General features: G+C 45.8%; 1 protein-coding gene across 1 annotated transcript in view; it reads left to right on the top strand.

Annotated features, from left to right (window-relative positions):
- Positions 1-20,452, top strand: part of kn (EBF transcription factor knot) — a 41,508-nt gene extending 21,056 nt beyond the window's left edge. Inside the window, exons 4-8 of the mRNA XM_069326149.1 lie at positions 9,617-9,768; positions 10,440-10,566; positions 11,430-11,708; positions 13,066-13,278; positions 16,377-20,452. Coding sequence (XP_069182250.1) covers positions 9,617-9,768; positions 10,440-10,566; positions 11,430-11,708; positions 13,066-13,278; positions 16,377-16,486 — 881 coding nt within the window. The 3' untranslated portion in view covers positions 16,487-20,452. The remainder of the gene's footprint in view (positions 1-9,616; positions 9,769-10,439; positions 10,567-11,429; positions 11,709-13,065; positions 13,279-16,376) is intronic.
- The last annotated feature ends 1,598 nt before the right edge of the window (positions 20,453-22,050 follow it).

Below are 22,050 nucleotides of genomic sequence, written 5' to 3'. Positions count from 1 at the left end.
CTCTCTCTCTCTCTCTCTCTCTCTCTCTCTCTCTCTCTCTCTCTCTCTCTCTCTCTCTCTCTCTCTCTCCTTGGCCACTGGGCGTTGAATAGCGATCAATCCCAATTTCACTTGTCTAATTTCACCATGTGTGTTTGTGAGGGGGGGGGAGGAAGAGCACGGGGGGGGGGTGTGAGGAGATATAAGAGGAATGAAATAAAAAGAGTAGTGCAAGGAGTGAGAAAAGAGAGGGAAGAGGAGGGAGAGACGAGAGAGGTGAGGAAGCCGAACTGTCGTCGGCGGCTGCTTCCCTCTTCGTCTCTATTACTTCCCTCTCCCTCTATCTCCTCCCTCTCCCCCCCCCCCTCCTCTCCCCTCCCTTCTCAACCTCGCCTCTTTCCTTTCTCCTCCCCTCTCGGCCGCCTGTTTCTCTCTCTTTAATCCCCTCGCTTCTTTGCTCTCACCTCACACTCTCTCCACTCTTTCATTCGTCGAGTAACGAATATTTCGTTAGCGGGGTGATGAGAGGGACGGAGAGTAACGGTGAGAGAGAAAGGTGAGAGGGAAGAGTGAGAGTGGTTACGTTGGTCTTCGTGTAAGTCAATCCGTCTCTGTACTCGTGTTCGTGAAAGTCAATCCGTCTATGTACTCGTGTTCGTGTAAGTCAATCCGTCTATGTACTCGTGTTCGTGAAAGTCAATCCGTAGAGGCTTGAGGTGTTCCTTGAGACACCGGACGCTGCAGCTCCTCTTCTGTCAAGGAGAACCTCTAGTCCGTAGTTATATCACTGACACACACGAAGGAATGAGAGGAAATACTGGGAGCCTTGACGGGCAGTCAGCCAGTGGAATGCTCTGAAGGAAGAAGCTGTGAAAGCCACCTCCAGCCTCAACTTTTTTAGGCCAGCTTGGACCAAGGAGTCGAACATCAGGGTAGATCAGTTCTAACGCAACAGATGAAACAAGGCTGTTAGGCTCGGAATCGAGTGATGTAGACCTTGATCTCCCGTTGACACTGATAGATAGAGAGGCGGGACCCCGGAGCTGAGCTCTGCCAGTACAGGTGAGTGGAGACACAAGGAGTTCCCCCTTCCTTGCTTCGTCTTCCATCCCTTTTCTACCTCTCCTCTCTTCTGCTGCTCCTCTTCCATCTATCCCTCTTTCTCTTCTCCCTCCATTCCTTTCTCTCCCTCCTTGTCTTCGCCAGCCACAGTCTCCAACACTAACCCCCACCATCCACCCTCCTTCCTATCCCTCAACCCTCCTACCCCCCCTCCACTAATCCTCCTCAATTCCCCCCTCTATCCCTCTCCATAACCCTCACCAACCCCGTCCTTCCCCACAACTACCTCCCCACCAAGTACTTTCCCAACCAACCTCCTCCCCAACAAACCCCCTCCCCCACCACCCCCCTCCCCCACCAACCCCTTCCCCCCACCATTACCTCCCCCACCAACCCCTTCCCCCCACCATTACCTCCCCCACCAACCCCTTCCCCCCACCAACCCCCTCTCCCCCCCCACCATTACCTCCCCCACCAACCCCCTCTCCCCCCACCATTACCTCCCCCACCAACCCCCTCTCCCCCCCACCATTACCTCCCCCACCAACTTCTCGGACATTTGGGTCGTGTTATTTCCCGCGTGTAAAATAAAGCTGCGCTTATTTGATTTTGACCAACCGCACCGTCACTTGTTTCTTGGTGGTGGTGGTGGTTGTGGTGTGGTGTGGTGTGGTGTGGTGTGGTGTGGTGTGGTGGTGTGGTGGTGTGGTGTGGTGTGGTGGTTGTGGTGTGGTGTGGTGTGGTGTGGTGGTGTGGTGTGGTGTGGTGTGGTGTGGTGTGGTGTGGTGTGGTGTGGTGTGGTGTGGTGTGGTGTGGTGTGGTGGTGTGGTGTGGTGTGGTGGTGTGGTGTGGTGTGGTGTGGTGGTTGTGGTGTGGTGTGGTGTGGTGTGGTGGTGTGGTGTGGTGTGGTGTGGTGTGGTGGTTGTGGTGTGGTGTGGTGTGGTGTGGTGTGGTGGTGGTGGTGTGATGTGGTGTGGTGTGGTGGTGTGGTGTGGTGTGGTGTGGTGTGGTGTGGTGTGGTGTGGTGTGGTGTGGTGTGGAGTGGTGGGGTGTTCTCACCTAGTTGTGCTTGCGGGGATTGAGCTCTGGCTCTTTGGTCCCGCCTCTCAACTGTCAATCAACTGGTGTACAGATTCCTGAGCCTATTGGGTTCTATCATATCTATATTTGAAACTGTGTATGAAGTCAGCCTCCACCACATCACTGCCTAATGCATTCCATTCGTTAACTAATCTGACACTGAAAAAGTTCTTTCTAACGTCCCTGTGGCTCATGTGGGCACTCAGTTTCCACCTGTGTCCCCTTGTTCGTGTTCCACCCGTGTTAAATAGTATTTGTCCACGCTCTGTCAATTCCTCTTGAGAATTTTGTTGGTGGTGATCATGTCTCCCCTTACTCTTGTCTTCCACGAATGTGAGGTATAGCTCCCGTAGCCTTTCCTCGTAACTCATACCTCTCAGTTCTGGGACTAGTATTGTGGCATACCTCAGAATCTTCTCTAACTTTTGTCTTGTCAGCATTAAAGTTGTGGATGAAGGTGGCTTCCACAATCTCATTTTACTTCGCATCCCACTGGTTGACCAGCCTTAAGGGGTACCAGAATTTTCTTACATTCCTTCCGCTCATCTGGACTTCCAGGTTTAATATCTGTCGTCTTGCCTTACTTTCTTTCAATTTGAAGAGGCTGCCATTTTCCACCGTCTCTGTTCTCCTCAATATCTTGTATGTTGTGATCATAGCCCCATTGTTTCTTCTGTCCTTAAGGATTGTGAGAGTTTGTTCCATTAGTTTATGTTCGTAACTTAACCCTCTTAGCTCTGGCACCAATCTTGTTGTGAACCTTTGTTCTTTTTCAATTTTGGTTTTATGCGTCAAGGTGTCATGGATCCCAGGCCAGTGCTGCAAATTCCAATATTGATCTGACAAGTGGTGTGTAGATGGCCTCAAAGGAGTCCTGATTTAGGTTTCTAAAAGAGTTTGATATGTTTAGCAGCGTCCAGTACGCTGCTGATGTTACATTGTTTATTAGTTGCTCCAGTGTTAGTGTTGGAACTGTATCGTCTCACAGATATTTCTCTCTCTCTCTCAGTCCCGTAGTTGACTTTCTCTTATGGTGTAGAGACTGTAGACACCTCCTGGTCACCTTACTCTCTTTATCGATATTATTAGCTTGCACTTGTTGGGATTGACTTCCAGCAACTATTTGTTTGCCAACTCCAACAGTATATCAAGGTTCTCCTGTTGCTTCCTGCAGTCCTCCTCTGTTGTTACCGTTCTCATCAGCTGTGTATCATCAGCAAACATGTCTGAGCTCACTCCCTCGGGCAGGTCGTTCACATACATTAGGAACAGCAACGGTCCCAGAAGAGAGCCTTGTGGGACCCCACTTGTTACATGACTCCACCTTGAAGCCGTCTCTCTGACTGTGACTCTCTGTTTTCAGTCCTTCAGATACTCCCTCACCCAGTTATCCCAGCCTGGTCCTCCATCTTGTACAACAGTCTTAAATGCTGAATAGTGTCAAATGCTTTAGAAAATCTAGGAAAATTTAGTCTACTCAGCCTTCTTTTTCATGTCGTATTTTAGTAACCTTACATAAAACTCAATCAAATTAATTAACCACGACTGTCCCTTTGTAAACCCACGGTGACCTTATGTCACACAATTGGTCCTCTCCAGAGGTTCTGTCATCCTCAACAAGATTAGTTTCTGCGCCTCTTTACATCGAGTAACTGTTTGTGACACAAGAGGCTTGGTGGGCCAGCCAGAGGCTTAGGAGCAAGACCCATGACAAAAAAGACACTGGAGGTGTCATTCTCCAGTAGTAGGCATCCATCAGTCTCAGGAGACTATGGAGTTGCGCTCTGGTTCTCTCTGCTTATGTCTAGTGTCTGTCCTCTTTTTCGAATACTGGGACGGACTTCTTCCAGCATTCTGGGCGATTTCCTGTCTTGAGTGCGTTATTAAATGTTTAAATACCGTGAGACACGTACTTGGGTCGCCTTCTTCAGCAGTCCTGGTGAGATTAAGTCTGGTTCCAGTGATTCCGTCATGTCTAATCCTTCCAAGCGATTTGTTTTTAGTTCTTCTAGAGTGACTACAATGTCATCCATTGTTTCTTCTAGTCTTTCATCCCGAATCTTTGGTCGCCACGCAGGTTCTATTGTAAAAAACTCAAATGTTTTGTTTGGTTTCTCACATACTTCATTATCGTTTACTGTGAGAATTCCCCCGTGTCTCCTCAATTTGAGTAGACTGTGTAGTGGTGGTTGTGTGGTGGTGGTGTGGTGGTTGTGTGGTGGTGGTGTGGTGGTGGTGAGGTAGTGTGGTGACACCTCCAACAACAATTGACAATGTCAGAAAGCAGGAGTCACCCAGTAAATAATTTACAGTCCCCAGGTCCTGGTAGGCCCAGGCTGCTACCATTCTCAACATTTTGGAAAAAAAAAACTTTCAACTCTAATCGCCCGAATATCATAATTAGGAAAAATTATCTTAGGCTTTGCTGGCTCTTAGTCCTTGGACCCGGCCGGACCTCCTCCGCCTCAGGTCTAATGTAGACAATATTTGGTTCTTGTAATATTTAAATCTATAACGAGGTAGAGCAAAGGAGAGAGAGAGAGAGAGAGAGAGAGAGAGAGAGGTGAGCCATGATCTGTGAGCGTCTGTGCCGGCTGCACGGTGCACAGACAAGGGAGGGAGACACAGACAAGGGAGGGAGACACAGACAAGGGAGGGAGACAAGGGAGAGAGACACAGACATCACTGTGACCACCGCAGGGGTACAGACCGAGGTCTCGTTGATAACGTAGGAAAGGTCTATAAATTTGTCCGTCAGGCTCTCCCTTGATCAGTGTTTGGGGGAAGGTGAGGGGGGGGGGAGGGGAAGTGAGAGACAGGGGGAGGGAGGGGGCGGGGAGGGAAGATATGTCGCCAGAAGGGGGGGAGGGAGGGAGGTGTGGAGTTGGGGAAAACAGGATTTGGAAAGGAGAGAGAGTTTTGCGAGGAATACTAGATAGGAGAGTCCTTTCCGGAGGAGTTAGAGGGGGAGGAGTTAGAGGATGAGACCTTCCCACACTCTCACAACCCACTTTGGGGGAGTTGTGAGGGGGGGGGGAGACGGTCCCGTGGACTCATGAGAGGAGAGACATTATGAGGGTGTTAACAAATGAGGTTTTGTAAGGAGGGGGGGCGGGGGTGGATGTTAAAACTATCATGACGTATGTATGTGTAGTGGGGGAGGGGGGTGGTGTGGGGGTGGGGGGTTGTAAGCACAGGAGTGTGTGAGGGGTGGGGGGGAGAGGGGTAGGGGGAGGAGGGGAAATCGAACATGCATCTCTCTGATTACTTTCTAGAATAAAACAAATTCTAAATCAGGCGCGCCGCCAGTAACGCCCAGATAGATGACTCGGGTGACATCCGGCGCGGGTGATGAGCAAGCATCAATGCGTCCCCCATGCCTCGCAACCCCCTTTACTGCCCACCCTCATGCGTCGCCTCACGGTATGCTGTGGACAATTGTGCCTCACAATACATTTGTTTTCGAAAATTATGCGTCACAAGACGTTTGCTATGGAGGAATGTGCGTCAGAAGACGTTTGCTATGGAGGAATATGCCTTCAGAAGACGTTTGCTATGGAGGAATATGCGTCAGAAGACGTTTGCTATGGAGGAATGTGCGCCAGAAGACGTTTGCTATGGAGGAATGTGCGTCAGAAGACGTTTGCTATGGAGGAATATGCCTTCAGAAGACGTTTGCTATGGAGGAATGTGCGTCACAAGACGTTTGCTATGGAGGAATGTGCGCCAGAAGACGTTTGCTATGGAGGAATGTGCGTCAGAAGACGTTTGCTATGGAGGAATATGCGTCAGAAGACTTGGCCTGGGTGCTGATGCGTTAGTGAGAGCGGTAGACGCATAACAAAGCGGCCATATATATGGTGGGAGAGTATTGTGTAGTCAGTGCGGGGGTTGACCTTAAACTCGGAGGCTGAAGCCTTATATATAAGACTTTGCTCTATAGTATCGATGGTATTAAACGCTGTTGATGATATTACGAGCCAGATACATCAACACCAGACCTCTCACTCGAGGCTTCCCTCAGCCTCCTCTCCAGGCTGAAAAACACTATAGCATACAAAACATCAAATGATAATGGCTTAAAAGGAGGGACAGAAAAATGCTTAAAAATTATAGAAAAATAGGAAAGTTGGAGAGCAAGAGGAAGGGACAGAGTGGAGGAGATGGGAGGAGAGAGAAGGCGAAGGAGAGAGAGCTATTGATGTGGCAGAAGTGATAACGGAAGGAAGGTGCGACATGGGGATAACAGAGCAAGGATAGGAGGGAGGGAGGGAGAGAGGGGGCTGAGGAGAGGGTAGGAGCAAAGAATTTTTAACTTTCTCTGCCTGGGCCTAAGTCCCGCCACCAGACAGTAAAATTAATGACCAGTATTACCGCCTGAACGTGGCCGGCTTCTGAAAATGTTCTCTCTATATATATTTATTTCTCCTCATCCTCTCTCCCCTCTCTCTCTCTCTCTCTCTCTCTCTCTCTCTCTCTCTCTCTCTCTCTCTCTCTCTCTCTCTCTCTCTCTCTCTCTCTCTCTCTCTCTCTCTCTTTATTTGCTAGTGCGTTTTCCCTTCGGGTTTGGGTCTTTTTCTGCCTTGATATTGGGTGTTTATTGTCAGATTTTCGTACCCTTTATCACCTCCTTCCGCGCCTTCTTTATTTTCCTCTAATATTTCCACCTCGTAACATTTTGGGGCTCATTTTGGAGTTTGTGTTTGTGGTTAAATGTCTGTGTGTTTGGTGTGTGTGTGTGTGTGTGTGTGTGTGTGTGTGTGTGTGTGTGTGTGTGTGTGTGTGTGTGTGTGTGTGTGTGTGTGTGTGCGCGAAAATGTATGACTGAGATTGTAGGCCAGATGTCTGGGGCTAGCCTCATTAAACCTTGCAGAATTACTGATGATTATATGGGGATCGTCATTGCTGGGTCTGGGTTCGGCCACCTGGAAAAGGAGTTGGCTCCTAAGCACCTTTATGAAGGTCGATGTGAAATATTATGCTTAAAGTCCATAGAATTTAACCTTTCTTTAAATGTCCATCTTTTTTTCAAACTGGAGATCAATTTATCTAAAACGTAAAAAATCCGTTTTCCGCTTATAGTAAATTTCCTAATAAAGTAACTAAGTATAGAACTTCAAATGAGTAACAATCATTACTCAAGTAAATGAGTAACAATCATTACTCAAGTAAATGAGTAACAATCATTAATCATTACTCAAGTAAATGAATAACAGTCATTACTCAGTTATGTAATCACAAAACCTTCATTTAGACTCATCAATAGCACTCAAGCGTAATATTTTTAATATTACGCTTGAGTGCTACATTTAATATTATAATATAATTGAATATTGTATTAATATTACATTAAATATTATTTAATAATACTTTTGTTTTCAAATTGAAGGTCATTTTGGGCAAAATGCAAATATTCTCAGATTTGTGGTCAGATTACCTTATAAAATGACTAAATTTAAAACTTCAAAATGTGTGCAATCACCTTTACATATGCTCACTCAAGCATAATATTTTAAATATCAGTCTTATGTTTCAAACTGCAGGCCAGATGGACAGGCTTTTGGGTCAGTTACTTTCACGTTTGTGTATTAACACAATTAGGTACATGTGTATTTGTGTAGCTGCCCTGGACTATATGAAGGGGAGTACAGAGTGTGTCAAAAACTAGCTACGTGATGCTAAATATCCCCATCACACAGGGTGGTTAGTCACACAGGGCCTAGTGATCAATGGTCTGCACTGGTAAACTCTGGGTGCATTATGAGGATATCTTCAAGAACACAAGAGTTAATAAAGTAATTACAAAGCTCCAGGTACCTCATGCCAACTGGTCTGAAAGGTCTAATAACTGGGCATTCGGTGATGTAGTGTGGGAGATCATGCCGCAGTTCCTGCTCACAGAGTTTGCACCTGGAGTGCTCAGGGCTGGGAGATCCGTCACCTGCAGCCACCTGCCACAGGTAACGGTAACCCAACCTGATCCTGGCAACCACTGTGTCGCACAGTCTGGTCCACGTTTTGTGCTGCCCAGAAACATAGGTTTTGGATCTGAACAAATCATAGCTTTTTATACTGGTGCTTTCAGGTCGTTGGGAGTCAGTAATTTCTGTGCTATCAGACCTGAGTGTTTGGAACAATATAGTGTTGATAGCAGAGATGGAGATAGCCAGGTCTAGTTCAACTACATCTTTGTTACACGCTAATTAGACCACAATGGTTGCGTCATTATGATGGGTTATATTATGGTATCCATGCAAAGGAGATTCTAAACCCTTTATTCTGGGCAGCGATCAGCTCATTTATTATGCCTAGTATGAGGTTCTTGCTGACCAGACCACACACTAGAATGTGAAGGGACGACGACGTTTCGGTCCGTCCTGGACCATTCTCAAGTCGACAGGTTCTTGCTGTCGATCTTGTATTGGTTATCTAATGCTTGAAGAGCGGACCTTGAATCACAAAATATTCCTCCTCCTCCTGTGGTCTGGGAGCTATTTGTAGTGCCGCTAGTTCTTTATTTCAATGATAATGTGATTGACAATTTATACAACTACTTCTGTTTGTATGGAGATCAGCCAGTTGTGTTAAACCTGACGCTGATAGTCTGTGGACCCGCATGGTTTCTACAAAACCTAAATGTTGCTGCAGTCCGTCCTGAAGACTACTGGACCAAGCTGTCGACGGACCTTACTTCCACTGTTAAATATTATGCTTTTTTTTAATTATTAGTATATATTACTATTATTATTATTATTATTATTATTATTATTTATACTGATTATATACTTAATAATCTCGTGTGATTATTAAGTATATATATTGCATCCCGTTTTCTTCAGCAAGTGTCATCCAGAGCCTCTCTTGCCCATCACCCTCCATCCATCCCCCTTCCCTCCCCTCCCCCTCCCCCTCCCCCCTCCTGCACGACCCTCACTAGTTTACACTGTGGTATGCTTGCCCTCCCCATTGCCCCCCTGCCCATGACGTGCACACAGTGGGCGGGGCTTGTGGGGCTCCGCCACGCCCACAAGCACAAGCCCGTTGACTGTTCTCAAGTTTGGACGTGTTTATGTTCTTTCGGGGTGGCGTCTCTGTCCTGGTCGACGGCGCTCCTGCTGCTTGGATATTTATCTTTGTTTCTGTGTAACTTTTTTCTCTCTCTCTCTCTCTCTCTCTCTCTCTCTCTCTCTCTCTCTCTCTCTCTCTCTCTCTCTCTCTCTCTCTCTCTCTCTCTCTCTCTCTCTCTGTCTCTGTCTCTCTCTCTCTCTCTCTCTCTCTCTCTCTCTCTCTCTCTCTCTCTCTCTCTCTCTCTGTCTCTCTCTCTCTGTCTCTCTCTCTCTCTCTCTCTCTCTCTCTCTCTCTCTCTCTCTCTCTCTCTCTCTCTCTCTCTCTCTCTCTCTCTCTCTCTCTCTCTCTCTCTCTCTCCGTACATGTGCTTCCTCCATGTTGTCCCTTGTGCCCACATGCCCACATACCCTGCCTCTCTCCCCCCCAGGACTGTACCCACCGTTGCCGGCCACCCCGTGCATCAAGGCCATCTCCCCGTCGGAGGGCTGGACCACGGGCGGCGCCACCGTCATCATCATTGGCGACAACTTCTTCGACGGCCTCCAGATAGTCTTCGGCACCATGCTGGTGTGGAGCGAGGTAAGCAGCCTGGGTTTGGCCGCCACACATGTTTGGGAGTGTTTAAAGACCTTTAGTTCTGTTTTGTATATGTGGTTTGGAGAGTGTTTGATGGTGATAGAGAAACCTCCATGTGAGGACTCTTGGTGTCTCTTAACTAACATCTAAGATGCTGCCGAGGAGAGAGAGAGAGAGAGAGAGAGAGAGAGAGAGAGAGAGAGAGAGAGAGAGAGAGAGAGAGAGAGAGAGAGAGAGAGAGAGAGGTGAGGTAGGTGGAGAATGTGAAACAAAATGAAACACATATCTGGGTCGATACGTTTATTAAATAATATACCAGTATAAATTATAACATTGCACAAGGCTGCAGTTGGCGAATATTGTAGGCGGCGCTGACATCGTGTAGTTTAATGGATGATAGTTGGTTATATTATGACGTCACATTTGTTTAGGCTTCAACTGGTGACGTCACATTTGTTTATGCTTCAACTGGTGACGTCACATTTGTTTATGCTTCAACTGGTGACGTCACATTTGTTTATGCTTCAACTGGTGACGTCACATTTGTTTATGCTTCAACTGGTGACGTCACATTTGTTTATGCTTCAACTGGTGACGTCACATTTGTTTATGCTTCAACTGGTGACGTCACATTTGTTTATGCTTCAACTGGTGACGTTACATTTGTTTTTCAGCTGGTGACGTCACACGCCATCAGGGTGCAGACGCCCCCCCGTCACATCCCGGGGGTGGTGGAGGTCACGCTTTCTTACAAGTCTAAGCAGTTCTGCAAAGGCGCCCCGGGAAGATTCGTCTATGTCTGTAAGTTTACCAGGAATTTAGTTGTCAATATTTTATATATATATATATATATATATATATATATATATATATATATATATATATATATATATAATTATTTTGTTGAGTATATTCAGTCTCTAGGTTTAAGTTATATTAATCTCGAGGTTATATACTTATATCTAAATATATTAAGACAATGTTTCTCGTAAAGGGTTATATGTTTATTATATATTTAGTGTACAAAAATAGTTCAGTATTATTCACTTTCACAAGAAAAGTCATAATGGTAAAATTTAATATGTCTACGTTTTTATTTTCTAACTTGAATCTCAAGTTAATTTTTAACTTGAATCTTAAGTTAATTTTTTATGTGCAGCATTAGGCAAGCGTATGTTTGTGTTGTTGGCGGGATATCTTGATATCATAGATAACATTAAGATGTCATGTATGTGTTCAATAACATACATGATATTTTGATGCCATGTATGTTATTGAAGCACCCTGTAGTTTTTCTGCTGACATTTGGCTAACTTTAACATGGTTCTTGACTTATGGAACTAATTACGGGGCAACGTAATAGACGTGGAATTCCTAGATTGTTTCAAGTGTAGGATAGACAAGATTAAAGTTTTGGGGAAAGGAGCTGCCTTATAATATGGGTCAAATAGACCATTTATAGGGGCCAAATAGGTCATTTATATGAGCCAAATAGGCCATTTATATGGGCCAAATAGGCCATTTATCTGGGCCAAATAGGCCATTTATCTGAACCAAATAGGCCATTTATATGAGCTAAATAGGCTATTTATATGGGCCAAAAGGCCATATGAAATTACCTGTATTGCTACGGTGTTAGCCTCAACCTCCTAATGGCGTTTCAGCGCTGACGGAGCCGACCATCGACTACGGGTTCCAGCGCCTGCAGAAGCTCATCCCTCGGCACCCCGGCGACCCGGAGAAGCTGCCGAAGGAGATTATTTTGAAGCGCGCGGCGGACCTGGCCGAGGCCCTCTACTCCATGCCAAGGAACAACCAGCTCGCCCTTCCGGCGCCCCGCTCTCCCGCCATGAACCAGACCTCCGCTATGACCGGCTTCAATACATATACCGGCCAGCTGGCCGTCAGTGTCCAGGACACTGCTAACACACAGTGGGGCGAAGGTGAGTATTCCTTACGCCTCTCAACCTCTTCACTGTTGGTAGCAACAAAATAATACTTTTTTGACCTTTCCTCATTGACGTCTCTTCACTGACGTCTTCCTCACTGACGTCTTCCTCACTGACGTTTCCTCACTGACGTTTCCTCACTGACGTCTCCTCACTGACGTCTCCTCACTGACGTTTCCTCACTGACGTTTCCTCACTGACGTCTCCTCACTGACGTCTTCCTCACTGACGTCTTCCTCACTGACGTCTCCTCACTGACGTTTCCTTACTCCTTACTGACGTCTCCTTTATTTAGCTTTGCATTTTCCTACTAGATCATTTTTAGCCATTCAGTGTTTTCTCTTTACTGGAAATAAACTTTTAGCATTTGAGTTCTGCAAGAAGTGCTCTTATGGGGTCTTGCGGGTATCCGTCCGTCTCTGTGGGGTCCACTACCACCCACAGGATGGGGTATGGGGTCCACTACCACCCACAGGATGGGGTATGGGGTCCACTACCACCCACAGGATGGGGTATGGGGTCCACTGCCACTCACAGGATGAGTATGGGGTCCACTATCACTCACAGGATGGGGTATGGGGTCCACTACCACCCACAGGATGGAGTATGGGGTCCACTGCCACTCACAGGATGAGTATGGGGTCCACTACCACTCACAGGATGGGTATGGGGTCCACTACCACTCACAGGATGGGTATGTTACTTATAATTAGCTATATGTTGCAGTGTTGCCAAATCCTAGCATCAGTTATACATTTCTTGTTACTTATACTTCAGTCAATTACAGTTTTCAGTGTAGCCAAAATCTTTATACTGAATTACATTTAGAAGTGTTACCAACACGAATTGTCAATGATATTCTGCAGTGTTGTCAGACTGCAGTGTGCATTACAGTATTGTGCAGTGTTGCCAGACTGCAGTGTGCATTACAGTATTGTGCAGTGTTGCCAGACTGCAGTGTGCATTACAGTATTGTGCAGTGGTGCCAGACTGCAGTGTGCATTACAGTATTGTGCAGTGTTGTCAGACTGCAGTGTGCATTACAGTATTGTGCAGTGGTGCCAGACTGCAGTGTGCATTACAGTATTGTGCAGTGGTGCCAGACTGCAGTGTGCATTACAGTATTGTGCAGTGGTGCCAGACTGCAGTGTGCATTACAGTATTGTGCAGTGGTGTCAGACTGCAGTGTGCATTACAGTATCGTGCAGTGTTGCCAGACTGCATTACAGTATCGTGCAGTGTTGCCATACTAGCTACACAATGATCATGTTTTACAGCGTTGCCAGACAGACCCTCGCCGACCCGCTAACTGACGCCCTGGTTGTTCTCACTTGTAGGTTTTTTCTTCTAGAGGACTACGCGCGCGCTCAGGGTGCCGGTGTCGGCATCTCGTCGCCCCGAGGGGCGGGCTTCGCCTCCAACGCCTCCACCCCCCACTCCTCCTCCACGGGCTCCTCCTCCTCCTCTTCCTCCTACGGTGCCTCCATCAACACCAGCGGGTACTCGTCCCCCTCCGGCCTGGCCAACATGAGCGCGTCTCCGACCATCTTCAGCAGCAGCACTAGTGAGTGGCGTTCTTGTCCTCCGCCTCCACTAGGCTTGGTAGCACTGTCAGGGGCGGGGTGGAGGGTGGGGGGGAGGGTTATAGTACTTTCTTGGTTTTTATACTTGTTTATGTTGGTATCTCTGGCTTCTAGACATGCTTTTGTTGGTACCTCTGGCCGCTAGACATGTTTAAGTTGGTATCTCTGGCTTCTAGACATGCTTTTGTTGGTACCTCTAGCTTCTAGACATGTTTATGTTGGTACCTCTGGCTTCTAGACATGTTTATGTTGGTACCTCTGGCTTCTAGACATGTTTATGCTGGTACCTCTGGCTTCTAGACATGTTTATGTTGGTACCTCTGGCTTCTAGACATGTTTATGTTGGTACCTCTGGCTTCTAGACATGCTTTTGTTGGTACCTCTGGCTTCTAGACATGCTTTTGTTGGTACCTCTGGCTTCTAGACATGTTTATGTTGGTACCTCTGGCTTCTAGACATGCTTTTGTTGGTACCTCTGGCTTCTAGACATGCTTTTGTTGATACCTCTGGCTTCTAGACATGTTTATGTTGGTACCTCTTGCCTCTAGACATGCTTTTGTTGGTATCTCTGGCTTCTAGACATGCTTTTTTTTGGTACCTCTGGCCTCTAGACATGTTTATGTTGATACCTCTTGCCTTTACACAAGGTTATGTTGGTACCTTTTGCATTCAGCCACGCTCTTCGCTAATATTACACACCTGATACCATCTTTGATTTAGTCACCTATTATCATCCTTGCTTTCAACACCAGTTCTTGGTACCTCCTCTGTGAGCTTGCTTGTGGTACCCCCTGATAATGAGAACATCAGTGTTATCCACATACTCTTGGTAGCCCTGATTAAGCAATGTTGTAGCAATTTGTGCTACAGCTGCTTCAGCTAATGTTAGCACCACTGCTTTGGTAACCTGGTAATGCTGTGCTGCCATTATCTGTACCTTGTAGCAATACCATTTTGGGCAACACTGTAGAAAGTAATACTTAGTACCAATGTTACATTGACTTGGTAACAATGACGTAATCCTGTTTCATCTTCGGTATTATAGAATTGGTGTCCACGCTACACCAACTTGGTAACACTGTAGTGGCTAATGTTGGCACCTCTGGTCTATTGGGTTGGTAATACTGCCTCTTGTTTTTCAACGTGTGCATTGCTCAAGAGCATACGTGTGTGTGGACATGTGCGTCTTTCACATAGTTGTTTGTGCGCTAAATTGCTTGATTACGGAATTACTTGCGCACGGAATTGAGTAGTAGTCATATTTTTGCGATATACACTCATTCATACCTTACCATATACATATATGTATTTACGCTCATATATATATATATATATATATATATATATATATATATATATATATATAATATATATATATATATATATATATATATATATATATATGTTATATATATATATATATATATATATATATATATAACATATATATATATATATATATATATATATATATATATATATATATATATATATGATCATATTTAACCAAACACACACACACACACACACGCACCCACCCACACACACACACCCACACACACACACACACACACACACACACACACACACACACACACACACACACACACACACACACACACACACACACACGCACGTAATAATGCTATCAAATTGAACAATAAGATGAATGGTACACAGTGTAAGGATATCAGCAGCCAGATGTAGGTAATTCAGGTAGCCAGTGTGTTGATTGGTGGCAGCAGTTAGTGTAGTGGTGACTGGTGGAACTACCAGCTACCACCATCATGGTGACTGGTGGAACTACCAGCCACCACCATCATGGTGACTGGTGGAACTACCAGCCACCACCATCATGGTGACTGGTAGTTCCAGGAGTGATAGTGTTGGGGGGGGGGGGTATGGCAGGTGTGGCAACGTGACTGATGGTGTTCCTCCTCCCTCCCTCCCTCCCTCATTGTGGTGTTGGAGCATCAGGCGGCGCCCCTGGAGGTCACCACCAACACCACCATCACCACCATCACCACCACGGGTCCTGGGGCGTCGCGGCCTCCTCCTGCCCCACCACCACCTCCTCCGCAGCGTTCTTCTCCCAGTTCACCAATATGAACTGCAAGCAGAGGAGCGCCTTCGCTCCAGTCATTCCCAGTCTGCCGGCCACGCCTCCCCTTACGCCTATCACTACGGTCACGGGCGGCTCCGTGGCTTCCTCCATGAACAACAACGCCGTGGCCGCTGCCGCCGCCGCTGCTGCTGCTGCTGCTGCTGCCGTGGCCCCCTGGCAACAGCTGCTATCTTAGTGTTAGTGTCGACACACACACACACACGCATGCGCCGTTATCTTGCTTGAGCGGGGGTTCTGTTGCTTCTGCAGTCATCTCTCACAGTGTTCATCTCTTCAACTATCTTCTCGTTGGCAGCATCAGCCACCCTCAACTTCCCCCCCCCCCCCCCACCTGTGTGCTATACGTGTATATATATGTAATATACATAGTTTATTTGTGTATTTCCTCATTATTTTAGGCCTTCGTTATGTTAGGTTAGGCCCAGATTAGATTGGGTTTTCATTTTCGGTTTGCTCCGCCCCCCCCCTTTTATAATTCCCCCAATTTTGTTGCTTTTCTTTGTTTTCGTTTGACTAATTGGCATAGTTACAAAGCGGAGTTGTCAATGTGTATATACAGTGGGCAGCACAGAAATAAGGAGCTGGGTAACTGTAATCATGGTTCCCTTTGGCATATTGAGTATAAACTATTGGCCACAAGTTACGTTCACAATTAAATATATATATATTTTTTTAAACCTAGAAGGGATACCTCCTCTGGTGCAAGTGTAGGGACCCATAGCCTCGGAGAAGAAAATAAAGAGTACTCAGAGAAGACCTTGTGGATCCTCACTGAACACTTTGATATTTTCTTCTCCTACCACCCCTATTCTTTTGGTATGTGTGTGTATTTATCTAATTAAATATATATATTTCTGCACTTTTTTCCCTGGTGAAGGAAGGTGGGAGGCTTGGCCCTCCTCGACACACTGTGCTAACATGGCATCTCTCTCTCTCTCTCCTTCTCTGACACAGGAATGGGCGGGTTTATGTCTTCAGCCTTCTCCTCCATGGGGCACTTCGCCCTGCCGCCCTGCAGCGCCCAGGCCTACGGTCACACACTCGTCCACTCGCAGGCCAAGTGATAAACAACACCTCCACCCTCTGGGCCTCTTCAGCAAGCTCGGTGATGCTAGTTTTCAACGACAACACAACTCTTCCATTGCTTCACGTCGTTGTTTTAAACTAAGGAGTAACATTTCAAAGGCTTGCCGAGAAGCCAGGGCCAAACCGAAGCTCTACTGTGATTGACTTGTTTGAGTGTGACGTCACATTAAATACAAATAGCTCATTCGTCAGCTGAGGTTATGAATGACGTCACATGCACAGTAGTAGAATTTAATTGGCTAGCCAGCCTCTTGAAAATGGCATCAGACTACGAAGCAGAGGTTAACTGGTCTGTTACTCCTGTGAATGTCTGCTCACGCTGGACGTCAACATCTCATCAATCAACGACCGAGCACATGTGAGGGGGGTGGGGGGCACCAGCAACATACCAGGAGCACCGAATCTCATCACTCCCACCATACTCATTATATTCATCAAGAAAAGACTTTTAATCAACGCAAGGCATTCATTTAGCGATAGTTGTCACACACTCGCCCCATCCTGCCGTGAAGCAGACACCCCCGTGGTAGAGAGGGACCATGCACACACCTCATGACCATGAAGGAACGTGATTGATGGTGATTATCACGTGATTGATGGTGATTATCACGTGTGGAACGATGAATATGAGTGTTCCAAGGTCACAAAGGCCATGGACGGGGCCAGGTAGACTCTCTCTTATGCGATTTAAACTTATTTTTGTTTTTAATGTGGGCAGCTCTCTTGATCCCCATGCTTGGGTCCCTTACCTCCAACTAGGTGATGTAAATCATAAGATTTACATCTGTTTCATTTTTTCCATTGACCGTTGATTACGAAGCTAAAGGTAGAGTTGTACACTCCAAGATGTGGATGAGAATGTGTGAATGTCAACATGGTAATCTTGAAGCTCCCAGGTGATGTGATGGAGATGGAGTCGACGGCTTCCAAGGTAGATCTGAAGCTGGCAGACTCTCAAGCTGTGTGTCATCAGGCTTAAGCTGCCTGTCGGGCTGAGCAAAGCGAGCAGGCTTAAGCTGGCTCTCAGGCTGTGCTGGCGAGAGGGCTTAAGCTGGTTATCGCAAGCTGTATAAGCAGGCTGAAGCTGGCTGGCTCTCAAGCTTTGTTAACAGGCAGCTTTCAAGCTGCGTGTGAAGACTTCTATCAGACTCTACAAGTATTTTAACCATTCAATACATCAGTAATTTATATAATAAACATCTTTCAAGATGGACACTACTCCTGTGAGTGTCGCATCTAATTAATATTCCACAAAGAAATATATTATTATTATTATTATTATTATTATTATTATTATTATTATTATTATTATTATATAATTGAATAAGGAACAACAATTGGACGTGACACCAGATTAACAACACAGTCCCGTGTGTGTGCACATCACAACCCATTGCTAATTTTTCCTGTTGAAATCTTTTCTCCAAAAAATGAGTTCCCTATTTTGATATCTGGAGCCGCAGGGCGGGAGTGAGCCAGCATGTAGCGGTCCCCTGCGGGTCCTGTACACCCGTCCTCAAGGCATGGCTACTTGGTCTACATTTATTAATGTGTTTATAAGCTACGAAGTGCTACGAGGTTGTTTATAACCACAATAACCTTGGGTTGTAACGTTTTGGAGCTCATTAACCGTTTAATAAATGTAAACAAAGCCGCCATGATGGAAGAAAAGGTACAGTTTTGGTAAGTTGTGGTGTGACAGGTTAATGACTCCTGGTCGAAAGTGTTTGGGCCCGCAACAGGTGTGTGTGTGTGTGTAGTTGTGTTGCATTACGCCACAACACTTACAAATGAAAGCATGAAACACTACTACCTAATGTAGCGTAGTTGTGGCGGTAACCTTCATGGGCGTGCATGGTAACTATGCTGGACACGGTACATGGTACACGGTACACGGTCCACCTGCGGGCTACGTACCTCTTTCCGTGACAATGGCGACTAAATCGGTATTTACTAAACAATTTACGAGCTCTGGAGAGTCACGAGGTCATCCTAAGCTGAGGGTTCTTTCATGGGCGACCTCGTAGTGCTTCGGAGATCGTAAACAGTTTAGTAAATGCACGGACTTAGCGGTAATGATGGAATTGAGAGGTACAGATCTCGTAAGTTGGCAAGTAAGTGCTCTGTAAATTATGGCCTATACTTGTAAATTATGTTCTGTATATACCTGTACATTTTTATTCATTGTAAACGAATACCTTTGTTAAGTTATTTGATGGTTATATCTTTTGTAGATGTTAATATTATGCATTTTTATTGGTGGAAATTGCAAAGTCACCTCTGTTTATTTTTACCACATGGTTGAACACTTCCCTAAAATGTCACAAATAAGGCGAGGATTTATCAGGGATTTACGCGTCCACTTACGAAACCTGTACATCTGTCAACAGTCATGGCGGCTTTGTTTACATCTATTAATTAAACAGTGTATGAGCTTGGAAACTTCACAACCCCAAGGTTATTATTGTTATAAACAACCTCGTAGCGCTTCGGGGGGTGGGGGGTGGGGGGATCATCATCTTTTTTTTTTCAAATAAAGATAAACAAAGCCGCTATGGACGAGGCAAGCTGAACAGGTTGGGCAAGTGGGTGACGGTATCTCTTCAGCCTCCGACCATAAGCGTTCTCTACGCCCGGGTGCGGCTCGCTGGAAGCGCCAATCGCGGCCTGTGAGGTGGGCCTTGTTTTAAACACAACGACCTTGTTTGGCTTAGCGACTTTTATCGCGGGATTGGCCCTTCCGGCGGCGAGCCGCACCTTTTTTTTGGCTTTTAAGGATTTTTTTTTTTTCTCTTTCTGAATGATCCCGAGGAGTTTTTTGACGAACAATAAGAGTTTCCGGATGCTAAACTTTTCTATTGTACCTGTACATGGTCGTAATAGTACATATCATTTACAAATACTCAAATTATATATGGAGACACGACCGCGCAGACCATTGCTCACTGGACAAAATACGTTCGAGTGACGTTTAATCAACCTAAAAAATCGACGTTAAATCGACGTAGACTAAACGCCAAATCGGCGTCGTTTGCCCGGCGGGTTGAGGTATGGACCAGACCATGGGCCTGAGAGCAGGGATGGGGTCCCCCATGGCCCAGGTTGGTAGGGTTCGAAACCAAAGGGTCCTCGCCGGACGCCGTCTCCATGATTCAAGGTCTATTCAGGAATTTGTATACTAAGGAAGGTGGTGTTGGCGGTGGTGTGAGCGGACGGGGCCTTAACACGCTCGTCACTCGCGTAGTTGGAAAGAATGGCAAAATTATTCTAGAGTTACGGGTGTAATTTGTAGTGTTTTATTAAGGCTCCTTGTGACGTTAGTACTCAGGACTCAGTACAACAGCATGTAGTACTCCCAGTACTTAAAACCTGTTTTTAGGACTCCCTAGTACTTGGGACCTCCTAGTACTTAGGACCCCAGTACTTAGGACCCTGTACTTAGGACCCCCAGTACTTAGGACCCTGTACTCAGGACCCCCAGTACTTAGGACCCCTGTACTTAGGACCCCTGTACTTAAGACTCCTATACTTAGGACCCCTGTACTTACAACCCCCAATACTTACGATCCCCAGACCTGTGATGCCAGGACTTTACGACCTAAACTTTAGTGACCGACGGCCAACATTCATCATTCCAGTACTTACGACTCGAAATATTCGTGATCCCCGTACTTAACGACCTCCAGCATTCGTCCCCAGTCGTGACAAGCGCTCGTTCGAGACCAATCACCGCCAACGACACCTTCCGCCACGCGGGCGCGCGCGTGCGCCATCACCACCATCACGGCGGCTCAGCTGCCAGCGCATCATCGCTATCTTATGTGTGATAGTTCCACTACCTTTATGTGTCTAGGTTAAGAACAATTAAATGTATTCTTTATCTTGTACAGAGTAAAATTTTCAGCTTAATTTACTAGGTGTACAATAAATTTTATAAAAATCTATGACGGCCTTGTTGTATTAATTCTCCTCCACCCCCCCCACCCCACTCTTTATTGGAGATTTATTTTGAATAAAATAATGTTGATATTAATGAAAGTAGTAAAGCAATATTGTTTCATCGGGATGCTCATTAGGCTGTGGCCCTGCAGGAATATAATTTGAATATAAACATTTTCATGAAAACATTAGTATTGAGACGATGAGTCACAATAACGAGGCTGAAGATATGATGATGAACAAACCATCCATCAGACGATGGAGAAGTGACGACGCTTCGGCCAGTTTCACGGGACCGAAACACCCGACTTGAGAATGGTCCAAGACGGACCGAAACGTTGTCGTTACTCCATCTTCTAATGTCTGCTTTGGTCATCACATTAATATTCATTTGTATAGATAATAAATAATATCCAGAGTGAGAATATTTAGAGTTATGAATTAAAAACTATAAACATTTATAACCCATCCCAAGCCCAAGATTTTAGGCGCGTATTACTTGGTAAGTTTAATGTTGGATGTGGTGATTCACTCTTGCGTCTCATATTATCACTAATAGTTTACTTGAGTTTACAGACTACAGTATACTTGCTGGTTGGTCAGTAGGCTGGTGTGGTGGCCTTAATAACCCTCCAGAGGGTGATAGGCTTTTTTGTTTTTGTTTTTGAACTTCACCAAAATGCTTGTGTGGTGTAGTGTGACTGCAGCCACGGTGGAGGGCGGACGCAAGTTCAACTCTCCTCTTTTATACATCTACAGCTGTATCTTGCATTATACATCTACGGCAGTGTGTCCTGCTTCATACACTTACGACTGAATTATACAAGGTAAGTGCTCAACATTTTTCTTAGGCTTAGATTTTAATATATACTTAAATATGTATTTTAGGTTTCCGGGTTGATGAGGCTGTACACTTGTTCTCCCAAGATCTGGGCGTTAATAGCCTCGCCAGCCAATCAGAATGCATCACGGGGTTTGGACTTTTACCATGGTTGGCCATTTGCCACACCAGAGGTCTCGTAATCTATCCTTTTGGAAAGCACAATGTTTACACTCCTGTTAACCTCCTCGACCAATGACAATCACGCGTGGCTCATTTACCAGCTCGTGATTGGTGCGTTCGGCGGTTCAAGGGAATGTGACTGGCAGACGGAATAGCATCAACTTCCAATTCATGCCTAAAGTAACATTTAATCTTCCTGGTAACTTACGAAAGTTTCTTCGTGAAATGTTAATAGTTGTTTAACTTTGCTCTTTGACGGGAGATTATGAAGGGTAAAGTGTGGATAAGATTGTTTTGACCTCCGCCTTACCTAACCTAAGTTGTAGGTGTTGAGGAACTTGTCCACTAATGTGATAGACTGTACCACTGGTGATAGACTGTACCACTGGTGATAGACTGTACCACTGGTGATAGACTGTACCACTGGTGATAGCCTGTACCATTGGTGATAGACTGTACCACTGGTGATAGCCTGTACCACTGATGATAGCTTGTACCACTGATGATAGCCTGTACCACTGATGATAGCCTGTACCACTGATGATAGCCTGTACCACTGGTGATAGACTGTACCACTGATGATAGCCTGTACCATTGGTG

The sequence above is a fragment of the Procambarus clarkii genome, chromosome 17 (genome assembly GCF_040958095.1).
Source record: "Procambarus clarkii isolate CNS0578487 chromosome 17, FALCON_Pclarkii_2.0, whole genome shotgun sequence".
NCBI classification, from domain to species: domain Eukaryota; kingdom Metazoa; phylum Arthropoda; class Malacostraca; order Decapoda; family Cambaridae; genus Procambarus; species Procambarus clarkii.
This window is presented reverse-complemented; position numbering and strand designations above follow the sequence as displayed.